At 41.0% G+C, this 12,653-nt stretch overlaps 2 protein-coding genes across 3 annotated transcripts in view; both read right to left on the reverse strand.

Moving 5' to 3' along the window:
• Positions 1 to 386: 386 nt before the first annotated feature.
• On the reverse strand, positions 387 to 11,306 carry LOC137875829 (sperm microtubule associated protein 2-like). 2 transcript variants are annotated; one of them, XM_068715332.1, is made up of 8 exons: positions 11,282 to 11,306; positions 11,171 to 11,201; positions 10,300 to 10,356; positions 9,588 to 9,722; positions 5,812 to 5,868; positions 3,525 to 3,666; positions 2,981 to 3,115; positions 387 to 2,463 (listed from the first exon to the last, which is right to left on the reverse strand). In XM_068715332.1, exons 1-8 carry the CDS (start codon positions 11,298 to 11,300, stop codon positions 2,353 to 2,355), a joined length of 687 nt encoding a protein of 228 aa, XP_068571433.1. In that variant the 5' UTR covers positions 11,301 to 11,306; the 3' UTR covers positions 387 to 2,352. The 2 variants fall into 2 exon arrangements, with proteins under 2 accessions (XP_068571433.1, XP_068571432.1); XM_068715331.1 differs by having other exon boundaries at positions 5,749 to 5,868.
• A 495-nt stretch (positions 11,307 to 11,801) lies between these two features.
• Positions 11,802 to 12,653, reverse strand: part of arl9 (ADP-ribosylation factor-like 9) — a 3,102-nt gene continuing 2,250 nt past the window's right edge. Inside the window, exon 4 of the mRNA XM_068714109.1 lies at positions 11,802 to 12,653. This exon is cut by the window's right edge and continues 542 nt beyond it. The gene's annotated coding sequence lies outside the window, so the exon portion shown is untranslated.

Here is a 12,653-nt window from a genome sequence, read left to right on the forward strand (position 1 = left end):
CAAAGCAGGAACATTAAAAGTGCATCCCTAAACAAGGGCTAAGTGTTTGTATCTGACAGAGCAGGGCAATGGTATGAGAACGTGTTGTTTCAACTATTTCCTGTGTTTAGCAGAAGGTGTGGAATGACTGCACATAACATCCTGAGTGAGGCAGTTGGCACAGAACATGTGACAGCACCAAGACAGCGAAGAGACTGTGAACTAAACCACTGAGTGCACAGCAGGAAATAAGCATTCTTAATGTTTGCAACTGAGCCTTTTCAGGCTGTCATCTATCAAGTAAAAATCAGCATTTGTATAATTCAGAAAAGGGGTGTGGACTCAATCAGGATGCAATACAGCAATCTTGCAAAAATAGAATTTTGGCTACAAATGGCAATACTTCCATTATGAATGAATCAGTCCATTATCAATCATTCACTCTGTCTCTGTCTGAGCTTGACACAATAACAGCAAAGTGTGTACACCGAAATGCAAAACAACAGCTCTGCTATAAATACTGTCTATGAAGCTCAAGGTGTCAGAAAGGTGTCGATTCCGTTTTCTGGTGAATTGTGAGATTGTGTTAGATGGTGTTGTGAAGAATTACAGTATTTAGAGAGGCTTTTTAAAATACAAAGATCACCTCGTGGGACTCTTTCCTTGCCTGACATCAGACAGAATTATCGACTTGTGGATTCAAAGGTCTGGACCAGGCAAACTCTTTAATTCATTTGCCAAGAAAGATATAAAACGCACACTATTTATTTCTTTTTATTATTTGTTTATTTGTTAAAAACAAATACAGTGACAGTAGCAGAAGCATTGTCCAATGTACTGTTCATGTGTTTACAGCCAAAACTAATTTCAAACACCAGTTAGTTATCATTCAAATGACATGTTTGGCTAAAACAGCTTTCTCTTTTTGTTTTTTAAAGTCCCCACCTCCTCCTCCTCCTCCTCACTACCTTGTGGTCCCAGGTCACGATTGCGGCAGGCTAATCCCAGATTAGCCTTCCAGCAGCACATCGGTTCAATCTCCTTTGATGTCTAGCCGAGTCGTGCGGGGCCACCAACCTGCGCTGATCTAAAGCCCACGCCGGAGGCCACAGCCTGCAGCACTCCACATCAAATCACGGCACAGGGCGCCTCCACCTCTGAACACATTAACTGGGACTATTTTTCTTAAATTAATACTCACTTACACAAGTGTAAATGGGATCACAGTGGATTTCCAAACTGAAGCAGTGGCACTTTCTTGAAACTAAACTGTGGCCAGATTTGGTGGTATTTCCAAAGAAAAGTGTGACCTCTGAAAGGGGAGCTTCTGAAAAGCTTTGGTTAAAAACTTCTCACACTCACTGCACATGCATGCAGACAGTTGCCTGAAGAGACTCTGTTTAAAATATGTAAGAGTGAAAAAAAACTGCTCAGGGCAGACACACATCTGTCCCACGTCAAACACTCGAGAGAGAGAGAGAGAGAGAGAGATGGAGAGGAAGTGGTAAAACTGACAAAGCACAATGTCGCCTCAGAGGAAAACTCACTCTTTAAAAGGCTAAAATGCCTTCAAAATAAAAGTCAGTGAAGTGACGCTGTCTGTGTGTGAAGATGCATACACACATGGTTGTGATATAAATGCAGACTCCAGCTCAACCCCTGTGGATCACTTCATACTGGAGCTCTGACATGTTTCTATTTCCAACATTATTCATTTTCTCTGCTTTGATTTATTCAAAATGTCTGAGATATAAACCGTCAATCTGTCGTAAATTCTAGTATCGTGGTCCAAATCTTTTATTCAAGTTTTCATACACATGGTAATGATATCAACAGAGCCGCAAATAAACAGACGCACCAGTGTGTGTTTTTTTTTCACGTTGCCCTTCCAGATTTTTCACGTTTCCCTTCCAGATGTCTCAAACTGAGTTTTGGAATTTAAACATATTCAATACTTTAGAATATGCAGCAGTGCATCAGGTTTAAATCAACATCAGCTCAGCTGTGGGCAATCGCTAGCCCTGCTTAGTTTTCTACAAATTAATTTTGATTCATTGGTTTTTCTTTCATTTGTTTGTGGTTTTATGATGTTTTACAGCAAATCATCTAAGAAACTCAACTATGGTACTTTACCTGGATTATAATCCATAAAGGAATTAGTAAAACATTGAATAGGAGAATCTTCGAACAGGATGAAAGCCGGTGTAAATAAAGCACCAAAAGAAGTTAAATGTCCACAAAGCTCATCGACACCGTCTTTCTCCGCTTCAAAGGTTTCCGCTGACGTTGAATTTGCTTCACAAAGGGAACAAACTAGAAAAGCGCTGACTTGGTTGTGACGTTGAGGGACGCTCAGGAGAACGGGACGTTGTTTCAGCTCCACTCTGGTTCTCGTGGAGGGACGTAGTCCTTGGAAAGCCGTTTTGGCGTCGCCAACATTTCAACGCGAGCACTCGCCGTGGCGCTCCTCGCCGCCTTTGAAACCTGTTAGAGATTCAGACATTTAGTTCATAGTTTTACCACTGATAGCAATTCAAGAACAGACTACTGACCCCAAAGTCATGTTTTAAAAGATATAAATCATGTTGTACACTCAGCTGCTGTTCAAGCAAAGCATCTTTTGTCATTATACTTTTTTTCTGTAAGTGTTTCAGTCATCAAAATAAAAGGCCGGATGGCAAAACCACAGATCACGAGGACGGAAAAACATCTGAAAATCTAGTAAGCATCTGTCGTTTGGCGGATGACAATGATTGGAAAATTCCACAATTAATTGGAAGAACTACTCATCGAGAGAAAACAACCAGTTTATGGCAGAGAGCTGGTTCAAACAGCTGGAACATATTTCAATTGACTGTGATGTCAAGCATGCAGCCATTTTTAGAGTTTTCTCCACAAGTACTAGAAAGACTGATGAATTCTGAGTCCTCTACGGTTCATGAATGTTCAAACTAAACTGCACCAACAGATGCTGAGGCGGTTTATTAGAAGGAGCTCTCACGGTCCAGATCGGTTCCACCGGTCGTCCGAGCTCCAGGCAGACGTTGCTCTGCTTCAGTTGGGGCAGCGAGAGCTGGACCAGTCGCTGAGAGATTCGAGCCGTCTTGGAAGCAAACGAAACGATGGACGCGACACTCTGTGGAACACAAACACACTTCATGCACCTTAGTTGTCCTCAACCATCAGCTGGAAATCTGGCCGAGGAAGGTCGAGATTTGTTATTAGAAAACACCAAAAATTCCACTTCAAACGGTCATTCCTAGCATTTACGACCAAAGGCTTGTTAAGATAAGATAAGCCTTCATGATCCCCAGAGGGTAAATCCTGAGAAAACAATAAATAAATAATAAGAGGTATATAGAACTAAAATGAGAATAAAGATGGAAATAATAATCAGAGGACAATGTCTGTTTTCAGCTAATTCTGCGAATGAAATACCTAAAAATAAACCTACATCATAACATTAATGCCAAAAATGCTGATGCAACTTGTCGGCCGACATCCACCACTTAGTTGCCCGATGGGTTTCCTCTTCAGGGTCTCACCTCTCTGTTGCTCTGGAAGTCTGGATGGTTCAGTTTGGGTTTGGAGAGCTGCAGGAGTCGCGGTGTGATCACGGCAGTTTTCATGTTGGGATCGACGTGCCAAATGGGACAGTTATTATCACACTGAGGTGTGTGAGGAGGCCTGTTGGGACCAGCAGAGAGACATTTTAATAAACTGCCAGATTTCTGGTTTCTTTATGAGGTTAATTTCTCTAAAAAAATGAGCTTTTTCTTCTAACATTTTTATTTTCTCCATCTTGTTATTATGACTTTTTCTTGAAGGCATGATCACATCTTTAACCTGAACATCTCTGTGTTTTTCTAACAACTGTTTCTAAAACATAAAGACCCACTTTAACTTCCAACCGCATCCTTCAGAGGGCGAAAATAAGACGTTCTCTGAATACAGTCGAAAGCTCAGAACAGCTACAGTAGGTGGACCTCACATTAAGAGTGTTTACCACAGACTTTGTGGCATATATTTTATTTTACAACAAATTAAATGCTTTTCTAAGATGTATTTTTGTTTAAAAATATTATTTATCTGATGAAATTTCTCAAATATTGGTTAAAAAGATTAGTTGTGCTTCATCTGCTCCAAGTCTCAATCTCTCAATAAACAACATAATTAAGTATTTCAGACATTGAATACTTAATTATGAGTTTGCTGTATTGGTTTGCTGGGTATTCTTGTGTTGTTTTGGTACTTAACATAGTAAAAGGAGGGCTGGTACTTCAGTTATAGAATATTATTACACAGTACACATATTATTCCCAATACAGAAAGAGAAGTTTGTAAGCACTCGTCTTATAAAAACTTATATTAAATTATTAGCAACAAATAAAATAGTTCCAGTCAAGGTTGGCTGTGTGTAATTTTAAAAGAAGTTTATTTATTTATTAAGCTTTTTTGTGTTGTTTTTTTGGAGCAACAGGATAAAAGGATTAGGTTTCAGCAGCTGGTGATTAATATTTTTTGTTGGGGGCATTAAACAAAAAAAACAAAAACAATCCCTAACCCTAACCCTAACCCTCTGGGTTAGGGTTAGGGTTAAAAAAAAAGAAAAGAAAAAACAAACAAACAAAAAAAAAATTCCCCTTGTGCCCGTGCCCCCCGTGACCTCCACCAGGAGGCCAAGTTTCCACCCAAACCTAACCCAGAGGGTTAGGGTTAGGGTTGGGTGGAACGTTGCCTCCTGGTGGAGGTCACGGGGGGCACGGGCACAAGGGGAATTTTTTTATTTTGGGTTAGGTTTCAGCAGCTGGTGAGTAATATTTTTTGTTGGGGGCATTAAACAAAAAAAACAAAAAAACAATCACGGTAATATCTACGATCTAATCTAAATTACAAAAGCAAAAATTAATTTTGGTGTATTGCATCCAGCATGTAATCCCTGTATGAACCTCTCTTCATGTCCAGCGACATGTTGCGCTGCTCTGCTCAGGATTTATAAAAAGACTTTCGCGGCTGTCTGCGGGCGTCCCGGGGGACCTGAACTTTGGACAATAAGCTCCATTGTCTCCGCTCCTCGCTCTCCCACAGTCTGACTCTGAAATAGCAGATGTCCAAAACGTTGGCTTTCCTCAAACAGCGCGGTGACGTTAGTGTTGGACCGGAGCCGCTGCTCCTCATATTTAACTATATGACATGTAATATTCTGCAGAGATTGAATTCTAGACTCTGGTTTCGTACATGGACCCCCGGAGATCTAGTGGAGCGCTGGAGATCAAAATAATCTCGAAAACAGAAAGAGCTTATTATTGTACTGGTGAACCTCCTGAACACATCTCATAATATGATGAAGGTTTCCAAATAGTTGTCAGTAGAGAAAAGATAATAATGAAAATACAATAATAAATTCAGCTACCACTGTCCTCTGCTTAGTTAGGTTACATTTAGGGGCTGCAACCAACCTTGTTGGCTCGTCACATCATAAAATAAGCGACGTCTACTTGTGGTTTTAGCTTACGTGTGAGCATGTTCAACCAAAGAATGTTTTTCCTTCACAGAATGTTTTCTTAAAATCATTTCTAGAGGCCTGCGGTGTTCAAAGTTATCAGTATTTCCCAAGAAAAAAAGGGTTTTCTACTGAATTGTGTGGGAAGCAGCTCAGTTTACGGGCTTCTAAATAGCCTGAAGCACTAATTTGACCCGAGTTCGTTTGGTTCGGCTCCACTTGTCCTCACTTTACTGGTGCAGTTTGAGGACTAATGAGGCTTTTACCCGGCTTCCTGGGAGCTGCAGCTCCGGGTTCTGGGTGTTGACAAGCGGACAATGTGCTCGTACCGGGATGACTCGGAGGAAGGACGTCGGGTCTTCCTGGAGAAGCTTGCCTCCTCCTTCCTGCAGGAAAATGGAGGCCATTACCACATCCATTAATGTGTGTTGGGACAAAAGAATGTCTTGAGGCAGGAGGAAGGAGGAGGAGGAGGAGGAGGAGGGACACAGAACAATGGGTGAGTGTCAGTGCTGATGGAAAATCATCTGTACACACACAAACATTTAAATGTGTTAAACACTCAGTGGAGACAGTGGAGTGACACAACCACAGTCAAATGTTGACAATGTTCATTTTGACTCGTAGTCAAACAGATCATGTTCAGGATTTAGCTACCAAGAGGAACTTTCATTTTGTAATATTTTGGTTACTCTGGACAAATGCGGTAGTATTTTCCCAGCACCAGACTCCCTTTAGAAAACCTCTAATTTTACTGCAGCAGAGGTCTGACAGTCGGCTCCACTCGGTCCTGGTTCTGGTTCTCCAGCAACGTGGTGTTGTTGTTGGAGCTCTGACTGCAGATCGATGAAGGTGAAGAAGATGGATCTGAGTCTGAGCCGGTCTCTGCTGGAGTCTGAGCTGAAGGAGTTTCTGGTGAACCTGCATGATTTCACCAGACAAGCTTTAAGACCAGCTGTTTAGAAACAGACGATCCTCTCGCTGATCGTCTCGTTTACTGATGTAGGACATATCGAGGCAACAGTAATAAACTCAGACTGTTTCAAAACCAGATAAAAGTTCCTCAGAGTAACTTTAAAGGTTGATTAATGATCCTAATGATTAAAAACACGAGACTACAAGCCAATGGACAGAAAGTGAATCTGCAAACATCTTAATAATCGATTATTGTCATTGTTTAAGTCATTTGCCAAACATTCAGAAGTTCCAGCTTCTCAATTGTGAGGATTTGCAGCTTTTCTGTGTCTTTGTGTGTCTTTGTGTTTTGCAGCATTGGTCTCACACAGCAGACCATTTGAAGAAGAACTATTTTCATTAAAAGATTCATTAATCTGCAGATTAATCCATAGTGAAAACTCTCAGTAGTTGCAGCCTTGTATGAAGTGAAAGCACCAGCTGCCACACCCTACACTGATACACCCTACACTGATACACACTACACACACACTACATTGATACACACTACACACACACTACACTGATACACCCTACACTGACACACCCTACACTGATGTACTACACACACCCTACACTGATACACCCTACACTGATACACACTACACTGATACACACTACACACACCCTACACTGATACACACTACACTGATACACACTACACTGATACACACTACACACACCCTACACTGATACACACTACACTGATACACCCTACACACACCCTACACTGATACACCCTACACTGATGTACTACACACACACTACACTGATACACCCTACACTGATACACACTACACACACACTACACTGATACACACTACACTGATACACCCTACACACACCCTACACTGATACACCCTACACTGATACACACTACACACACACTACACTGATACACACTACACTGATACACCCTACACACACCCTACACTGATACACCCTACACTGATACACACTACACACACACTACACTGATACACCCTACACACACCCTACACTGATACACCCTACACTGATGTACTACACACACACTACACTGATACACAATACACTGATACACACTACACACACACTACACTGATACACCCTACACTGATGTACTACACACACACACACTACACTGATACACCCTACACTGATGTACTACACACACACACACACACACACTACACTGATACACTTTACACTGATACACACTACACACACACACACACACTACATTGATACACACTACACACACACTACACTGATACACACTACACTGACACACCCTACACTGATGTACTACACACACACACACACACACACACACACACACACACACTACACTGATACACCTTACACTGATACACCCTACACTGATACACACTACACTGATACACACTACACTGATACACACTACACTGATACACACTACACACACACTACACTGATACACACTACACTGACACACCCTACACTGATGTACTACACACACACTACACTGATACACCCTACACTGATGTACTACACACCCTACACTGATGTACTACACACCTTACACTGATACACACTACACTGATGTACTACACACACACTACACTGATACACCCTACACTGATACACACTACACTGATACACCCTACACTGATACACACTACACTGATGTACTACACACACACACAACACTGATACACACTACACTGATGTACTACACACACACTACACTGATACACACTACACTGATGTACTACACACACCCTACACTGATACACCCTACACTGATGTACTACACACACCCTACACTGATGCACCCTACACTGATGTACTACACACCCTACACTGATACACCCTACACTGATGTACTACACACCCTACACTGATGTACTACACACCTTACACTGATACACACTACACTGATGTACTACACACACACTACACTGATACACCCTACACTGATACACACTACACTGATACACCCTACACTGATACACACTACACTGATGTACTACACACACACACAACACTGATACACACTACACTGATGTACTACACACACACTACACTGATACACACTACACTGATGTACTACACACACCCTACACTGATACACCCTACACTGATGTACTACACACCCTACACTGATACACCCTACACTGATGTACTACACACCCTACACTGATGTACTACACACACTACACTGATACACACTACACTGATGTACTACACACCCTACACTGATACACACTACACTGATGATGTACTACACACCCTACACTGATGTACTACACACACTACACTGATACACACTACACTGATGTACTACACACACTACACTGATACACACTACACTGATGTACTACACACACTACACTGATACACACTACACTGATGTACTACACACCCTACACTGATGTACTACACACACTACACTGATGTACTACACACACTACACTGATGTACTACACACACTACACTGATGATGTACTACACCAGTACTACTGAGATATTTGACCAGACAGTCTGCCAGATAATCAGATTAGAAGTTAACAGAATGGAAGAGACAGCAGAGAGATGTGATTAGATGAGGAGCCGTGGTGTAATTATCAGAACAGAATACATTCATCATAATCTAAATACAAAAATTAAACTAATCAATACAAACTAAGCCAATATATACAAACTGTGTGCATTCTGCAGCTCTTCCTGCTTCGAACCAAACCAGCAGGTGACCGCCGTCATCTTCAATTACAGGAAATTACTGTTATTTGTTCTGGGCGCTGTGCTTCCTGTGAGGGCTTCTGATTGAATTACACTGCGAGTTACTACTTTAATGTGACAGCTGAGGCAGAGGGGAGGAAAAACACACAAACAACAACAAAATAAAAGCCTCCGGAGGCTGCCATCGTCTACTAAATGATCCCGACAGAAGCGATCGCCTGTGATCGGGATGCAGCTGGCATCGCTCCTGAACATCACTCTGCAGTTTGCACTTCCTGAATCAACTCTGTGCCAAAGTTGTCATTACCGCCTTCAGCTTCGCAAACATATTTCTGAAATATGTGGACGCAGCGCAGCATAAAAGGCTTGTGATGAACACAAACACCCCCCCCCCCCCCCTACAAGAGTCATCAATAACGTTCCGTGGGTGCAGACGGGCTACAGTTACCTCCGGTGGTCCTCCCTTGCTGAGAAGTCTCTTTTGTGTCCGGCTAGGTATTGGATTCTTGCACTTGGAGCGGCTCCGAGCGCTGAAGCGGAGAGGGGCCATATTGGCTCCTGGTCGCCCCAGCTCAGCTTCCCACTGATCAATGAAAAAGATGAAAAGAGACAAAAAAAAAAGTTTCCAATGAGGAGACGCGGCGATGACAAGAGGCAGAGGGAATATTTTCCAAAGCGAGCGATGACCAAATGAAAGAATGATAGTCTCAATCAAATGCGGCCTCTTGTTCATCTACCCATTGTGTGTTTCAACCACACATTCAAAGCGTGCCAGACATCTGTCTCTTATTATGCCGTTTAAAGAAACCGCGCTCGAGGAAGGAAACGCCGACCACAGAGGCTCCTGAATTCTTGGACTCCATGTCACACCAGATCAATGAACAAACATTATATATATATATATATATATATATATATATATATATATATATATATATATATATATATATATATATATATATATATATATAAATAAAAATATGACGTAGCAGCTGGAACAGAAGTCATCTTGCAGCACTGGACATGTTTACAGACTGAGAATAACCAGAAATAATAATAATAACAATGAACATACACCTCTTGTGCAGAAGTTATTTGTTTTTTAAATATGTAACTGATTTTAATCAGGAGGAAAAATGTGGTCTGACTCAGCTACTCACCAAGGAGTCGTGGCCCAAACAGTTTTTGAGGTTTTGTGCTGCGCCAGCTCCAAGACTCTGCCGAGAAAACACACAATCCCCCCAAAAAAACACAAATCAGCTCTAAATAGGAGCGGAGACTTGGGGCCCAGAGGGGGGAGCGTGTAATCACTCAGTGGCTTTCTTCTTCTTTCTTTAACAATCAGAACTTCTTCTATCAAGACATATTTTATATAATTAAAACAGTGTCTTTCATCGTGTTTATAGACCAGAATCCACTTCTGGATGCTTCCCAGGAGGACTACAAGTTGACCGAAATAAATAAAACTAAATATCGGTGGGTCTGTGGTACATTATAATGCTTTAAAAAACATGTATTGAATGTTCATATGCTGCTTATAAATGCTTAATAGAGGGGGTCAAATAATGCGTTACCCAAAAACTAAAGTAAGAACCTGAAATAAAGGAAGTGGACAGAGACACTGTGTCCAGTGATCGGCGAATAAAATACAATAAAGAATAAAATAAGAGAAAACATGAGAGGTTAACATTGAGTTACAGCAGCACAAAGACAAAGAGGCAAGAAAAGCATAAAACTATTATATAGAAATAGATACTAAATAAAACATGGACATTACAGCTAAATTAAAAAGCTATACTAAATATATAAATTGCAATATGTGGTTCCCAGCTGTGGTTGTTTATGCATTACTTTTGGCTAACTATAAGTGCAGTCTTATAAAACTGATAGATTATGAAATATATAGAAATGAGAGGTAAACAGATGAGCAAACAAACACGCAACAGTTCAATAGTTTGTTAAAAGTAGTCGATATTTTCTTACATTTTGGTAAAAATGTGTTTGTAGAAGTTAACAGAAATGTGACTGCACCTGTTCGATGGACCGAATCTGAACTGAATACCTGCAAAAGAAGAAAATCAGACAGAAAACATGAGACTGGGACCGTTTGAAGGCCGAGTGGCCCACGGCTAGTGAACTCACCTGGTTCTCCAGACATCATCTCAGCTGGACGTGTCGCCTCGCTGCCCTGCTGACGGTGTCACACTAACCTGCTGCTGTTGCTATGAAGCCAGGAGTCCTTCGCAACCCAACACCACACCTGAGGACTCCTTGAAACTGGAGTCCGCACACCGAAGCCGTCTCAAGACTGCTTCCGTCAAAAGCGGTGAAGTGTGGCTGTGTGTGTGTATGTGTATGTGTGTATGTGTATGTGTATGTGTATATATATATATATATATATATATATATATATATGTGCATAGATATATATATAGATATATATATATGTGCATAGCTATATATATAGATATATATATATATTCTGGAGAGCTGCTTTGTGTCTGGATCAGATTCCAGATATAAAAGAGCTCCTGAGTCAGTCTACGTCCTCAGATAAGCTGCTATTATTAGTTCTATACACACACAAATACAGCAGGGGGGGGGGCAGCAGGTCACAAGTTCAACTCTCACAGCTACAATAAAAAAAAGTCACACCGATCAATTTAGTGCAAACTATTTATTTGAGAGTGAAAAACCAGTATAAAGACAATCAAACTGTTGATCAATACTGAACAGTGGACATGTTTTGGTATTAGAAAAACACTCCTAGACAAATGTAACACACGAAGGCTTTGCACACAACAATAACAACAATACCAACAACGACGTAGTTCCCCTTCATCCCAGAGGTAACAGACGTGATTCATTGAGCAGATTTCACCAAATAAAACAGCATTGAGACGAAATAACGAGAACCAAGCAGCATCTCCCTCAACACATCGAGAAAAGAGATAACAAAAGCAAGAATGTTTTAAAGCTAATCCAGCAATTACACACACACTTATTTGGTAGTGTTAAAATTCGTACGTTCGGTGACTAGATATCTGATTATTTCAAAATAAAACAGCTGATCTTTAAAGCAAACAGCCCTCAGTTTACCGGCTTCATTCTACTGTTTTATTCAGACATTAAATATCTGCGGAGTTCCTGTTTAAGTTCAGCTTTGTTATATTAGTTTACATGTTAACGGCACATCATGAGAGCTCAACTGCTTCTTAAAGCTGCAATAGTTACGTTTGCATGTTGGCGCCCCCACATGGCAGAAAGAGGTAACTTAAATTTAAATACCCAGAAATCCTGACAGGTACCGTCACTGACCTGAACACAGCAGGCCTTATGTTTTAATATTAAATCAGAAAGGATGCGAGATTAATATCTGTACTTTGAATTGAACTTTGTCCAGTACAGCTTTAAGTCTTACTGTCGAGATATTACACATTCTGTGGATCAGGACAAACGTCATGATAACTGGTTTGTCCAACAGCACATGAACTACCTCCATCGCCGGTGACAC

Source organism: Cebidichthys violaceus, unplaced genomic scaffold (assembly GCF_023349555.1).
Source record: "Cebidichthys violaceus isolate CVI_PGR_0920_01 unplaced genomic scaffold, fCebVio1.0.p SCAF_2, whole genome shotgun sequence".
In the NCBI taxonomy this organism is placed as follows: Eukaryota; Metazoa; Chordata; class Actinopteri; order Perciformes; family Stichaeidae; genus Cebidichthys; species Cebidichthys violaceus.